At 39.8% G+C, this 5,000-nt stretch overlaps 1 protein-coding gene across 5 annotated transcripts in view; it reads right to left on the reverse strand.

Annotated features, from left to right (window-relative positions):
- The window catches only part of LOC122259091 (hemocyanin F chain), a 34,485-nt gene that overhangs the window by 10,313 nt on the left and 19,172 nt on the right, over window positions 1–5,000 (reverse strand). For 4 of the 5 annotated variants that reach the window (XM_086546865.1, XM_086546864.1, XM_086546862.1 and 1 more), the window contains 5 exons: window positions 4,787–4,992; window positions 4,247–4,394; window positions 2,260–2,352; window positions 1,318–1,506; window positions 254–382 (listed from right to left, as the gene is read on the reverse strand). In XM_086546865.1, the coding sequence (XP_086402991.1) occupies window positions 254–382; window positions 1,318–1,506; window positions 2,260–2,352; window positions 4,247–4,394; window positions 4,787–4,992 (765 nt within the window). The remainder of the gene's footprint in view (window positions 1–253; window positions 383–1,317; window positions 1,507–2,259; window positions 2,353–4,246; window positions 4,395–4,786; window positions 4,993–5,000) is intronic. The other variant, XM_086546866.1, reaches the window with a different exon arrangement.

The raw sequence follows: 5,000 nt of genomic DNA on the forward strand, positions 1-5,000 counted from the left end.
GAGGTGGAATCTGTGAGATGAATGAATGATGTCAGGTTTGATTGAAATGAGTAAGAGATTGATTTTTTTTTTTTTTTTTTTTGCAAAGATTGGAGTATACATAAGATCTCTTGTGGCATTGTCAGTACAACCCGGTACTGATTTTTAATATCTTTAATAGTCATGTTGATTCGGATACTTAATGATAGTTATAATATCTTACACAAATAAGAACCTCTCACATAAAAGCGGGCCATCGAACCCAGTCTCTCACCTCGGAACTCTCATACGGATTTTGGGAAACTTTATACATATCAAACAAGTCGTCGACATGTTTGTGCCAGCGATAGAAAACGGGGTCACGCACTGACGTCACAGGTTCCGCCATTACCCCTAACGGTTCCTGTGAGGTTCAGAAAGTTATCTTCACTCGAACTGATATATAATCACTGAAACTTTCAAACGACATGATTCAGGATTTTAGGTGATGGTAAGAAAAAAAAAAAAAAAAAAAAAAAAAAAAAACTGAAGTGCGTCATTTTTTTCTTCATGTTTAATATATGTTGAGGGAGACCTACAAATGATATAAATGATGTTTATCTATATTAACAGATGTTATTTCATTCATAGTATCAGTTGGTGTGATATTGTTATCAAAAAGTTAAATGGCATTCGTAACTTCAGTGAAATTCCACCTGGAATATAATACCCAATACATTAACTAAGCGAAAACGAATTAGTAATGTTACATGGATCATGCATCCGTAACTATTTACATGACCACTGTCTCTCTGTGACACTGAATTAATTTTGCAGCTTTGACCTTTGTATACATGACCTATTCGGGACATTATCCTATATTATGTCCTTGACCTTCAGTTAACACAAAGTTACAGAGTTGAAGTGTCTGGGTTGTTTTTGTGATCTTTTGTTTTTTATCTTTTCCTTTTTTGTCAAAAACCGTTCCCTAAAGAACCTGATCCCAGAAATGCTTCACTATTTACTCCAAGAACAAGAAATGCATAGCATCCCTAAACCTCCTTAAAAAAAATTCTACATCCCTACATTCAAAATAGTTTGTACCCCTATGTCCAAAAAAAGGAAGATACATGAATGATAAAAAAAAACAACTCTATACCTCCTACGTTTGAAAAAAAAAACACCTCTTAACCCCTTACGTAAAAACAGAACAAAAAAGTCTCCCCTAAATTAAAAAAAAAAGAAAAAAAAAGAAAAGAAAAAAAATCACCTACGCAAAAAAATAAATAAATAAATAAATAAAAAAAAATAAAAAATAAAATAAAATAAAAAATAAAATAAACGTTTCGAATAACCTACGTTCAAAGTGCCTTTCGGATCATGCGCGGCGCTGATGATGTAATGGCCGAAGTTGTGGTAGTCGCCGTAATACTTATAGTTTTCGCTCGTGAGCCAATCCGACTCCAGGGCGTCTCCGAGGATGTCGATCCCCCGTCGGCCGCCAGGGGGGATGTCCACATCACGTATCGCGATCTCGTTCCGGTTGCGCTGTCGGGAGAGGGGTGGGGGGTGGGGGGGGAGAGGTGTGGTGAGAGTGTGATGTCGGGGTTGATGGTGATGGAGTGATGGGAATGGTGGTGGTGGTTATAAGGATGAGGGGGATGGTGGTGGTGATGTTGGTAATAAGTATAAAGTCTATTGTTATGGTGATGATGGTAGTAGGAGTAAGGGTGATGATGATGATGGTGGTGATGATAATGAATCGGGTGATGATAGTAGGGATAATTAGAACAAGGGCAATGGTGATGATGGTGTAGGTGGAAAAAAGTGGTATCGGTGATGATGAGAGTGATGAGGATGATGATAAAATTGTTAGTGACGGTAAAAGAGATGTAATATTTACTTACCTCGGTGTACTGGAATGTATACTGAGACGCCTCTTCCTTTCCCCTTCCTCCTCCTCCTCCTTCTTCCTTTCCTCCTTCTCCTCCTCCTCCTCCTTCCTTTCCTCCTCCTTCTCCTCTTTCTCCTCCTCCCCCTTCTCCTTCTTCCTTTCCTCCTCCTTCTCCTCTTTCTTCTCCTCCTCCTTCTCCTCTTTCTCCTCGTCCTCCTTCTCCTCGTCCTCCTCCTCCTCCTCCTCTTTTTTCCTCCTCCTCTTCCTCCTCCTCCTCCTCCTCCGCTTCTTCCTCCCCCTACTTCTCCTCCACCTCTTCCTCTTCCTCCTGCTCCCCCTCCCCCTCCTCTTCCTCCTCCACCTCCACCTTTCCCCCCTCTTCTTCTTACTCATAAGAGCACACTCACACTGATGATAACTCCCGTCTGAATAGCGTGAAGAAGACGTCGGCGCCAGACCTCTGTCCTTCGTATGGTGATTGTCAGTTCACGATCGACGTCCTGAGGGGGAGAAAAAGTGTGATGAATATGGTGACGAGTGTGATTGGGTTGGTTGGGGTGTGTTCGAGTGGTGATGGTGATCTGGGATGGTGATTAGGAGAGGGGGAGGGGGGTGATTATGGTGGTTGTGGTTGTGATTTGTGATTGGGGTGGTTTTGGTGATGAGTGTGATGGTTGGGATAGTGATTGGTGTGATTGTTGTGGTGAGTGTGGTGGTGTTGGTTATTGGGATGGTTGTAGTGATGAGTGGGGCGATGACTGGGATGGTGAGTGTGGTGGTGATTGTGATTAGGGTTAAGGTGATGGTGATGGTAATTAAGGTGGTTGTGGTGATGAATTCGGTGGTTGTGGGGGTGGTGAATGTAAAGATAACGTGGTGGTAGCGAGTGTGAAAGTGGTGGTAGATGGTAATGCTGATGGTGATGATAGTGCGGTAGTGGTCGTGATGATGATGACGATGATAGAATTAAAATGCTACATTATTGATATTACTTATCATTACATTAGCTTTATTTACCTAGTAATACTAATTACATGTCCAGGCATTAATAAAGAAGTTGATTTAAGATAGATAGTTATTTAGATGACAAAGGGGACTGATGTACATAGGAAAAACAACTACATTATTCCTCTCGAATACTGTAGAGTCTGTCAGTAAAGGGGAGGGGAGGGAAAGGAGGGGGGGGGGGATCCAGTGTGAAAAGCAGGGCACCCTATGAGAGAAGGAAGAGCAGGAGGAAGAGGAGATGAATGAGGAGGAGGAGAAGAACGAAGAAAAAGAGGACGAAGAGGAGATAAAGGAGACGTGACGAAGACATTGACGAAAACTCCAATCAGTATGGAAGAACAGCAAGATATGTAAACAAGGAAGGCAAAAAAGGAAAAAAAAAGAAAAAAAAAAAAAGAAAAAAAAAAAGATTAAAATAAATGAATAAAAAAAGACAGCGGACGGAGTACACACGCAACGGAAGATGCGGCGTTGCGATGTGACTGTAATAAAAAGCACTCCCCCCCCTTATTTTCCTTTCAAAATAGCATATCGTTGTACAATAATAATAATACTCCGGTTTCTTTCTGGTATGTTTGTATTGTCTAACAAGGTTTTGATTATGCGCGAAGCCATAGTTATCCTTTTATTCCATTAATTTTCTTTTTTTTCCTTTCTCATCCAGATATAAAAGGATATCAACGACATTAACTTAGGATATAAGACTATGAGGTCAAATTACGCAGTGGTTACGTCATCACCAGCCAATGGGGGGCTACATAGCACGGGACTATGTAGTCAACATATCCATTCCGTATGTTGCGACTACATGATTAGGGGTCTATAAACACTCTATCAAGTTTAGGCTTACTCACACTCGCCCAACATTGATCCCGAGTAAACTAATACCTTCATGATGGAAAGAGACAGGTTGACCTTTGACCTGTGGTGACGTTGATAATGATTTTTTTTTTTTCAATTATAATTATATTGATGAAGACTTTTAAGGGATGCTTGTTGCTATAGGATGAATGCATATAATGTGAAGGTAACTGTTACCTTTCCCATCGGAACCCCTGATACAGGTGTCAATAAAAGCCTTTGGTTGCAGAAGAGGCAGCCAGGTAAGGTAAGTGGTATGCTTCAAAACCGTAGTGGGGAAATTGGGATATATTAGGTGCACCCCCGTAGCTGATGCTTCATTTGTCACCAAAAAAAAAAAAAAAAAAAAAAGAAAGAAAAAAAAAAGAAAGAAAGAAAAAAAAGTATGCTCACTCACACACAGCCACACACACACTCAGAGGCATATATATATATATATATATATATATATATATATATATATATATATATATATATATATATACTCTCTTTCTCTCCCCCCTCTCTCTCTCTCCCTCCTCTTACCTGTGGCCTTGTATTTGGCGGCCTGGCTCCCCACGGCTCCCCCGTCCCGCCAGTGAAACGTGGATTATACCCTTCTCGAATGGGTGTCCTCAAGTCCCCATAGGCTTCCACGAAATCCATACCGAGGCTTAGTCGTTCCCAGTTATATCTGAAAATGTAGAAGTGTAGAAGTATATACATATATATGTATACACACACACGCACACACATATACCTGTATATATATACATATACATATATATATATATATATATATATATATATATATATATATATATATATATATATATATATATGAATGTAATATTTTCACACAGTTTTAAAGTTTACAGATCTATATCCTATACACTAATATACTCATATATACTCATATACTCGTGTACGTATACTTTTATATCACATATAACTACATATCTAATCATGTACTTGAATATCATTTAACTTCCATGCTTACATACGAACGACAAACAAGATACACTTTCCATTTACATGTATATTAATCTCCACACTTTCTTACTTATAAACATATATCCAACACACCTCACCAAGATATTCCGATGCATGTAATAAAACTGCTCGCCTTTCCTATGCCTCGTGACAGATGGGCGTCCCAGTTGGTGTACCAAGTGCCAGTGCCAGTGGTGCCCGTTGAACAAGATATCCTCTCGCCAGTAAGCCAAATTCTGCTCAGAAGGGATGTCTGTTCTTCGTATGTTGTGTTGCCACTGGACGAAGACTGGAGGATGCTGGTGAT

Source organism: Penaeus japonicus, unplaced genomic scaffold (genome assembly GCF_977035675.1).
Source record: "Penaeus japonicus unplaced genomic scaffold, GWHDUDI00000001_assembly GWHDUDI00000018, whole genome shotgun sequence".
Classification (NCBI taxonomy): domain Eukaryota; kingdom Metazoa; phylum Arthropoda; class Malacostraca; order Decapoda; family Penaeidae; genus Penaeus; species Penaeus japonicus.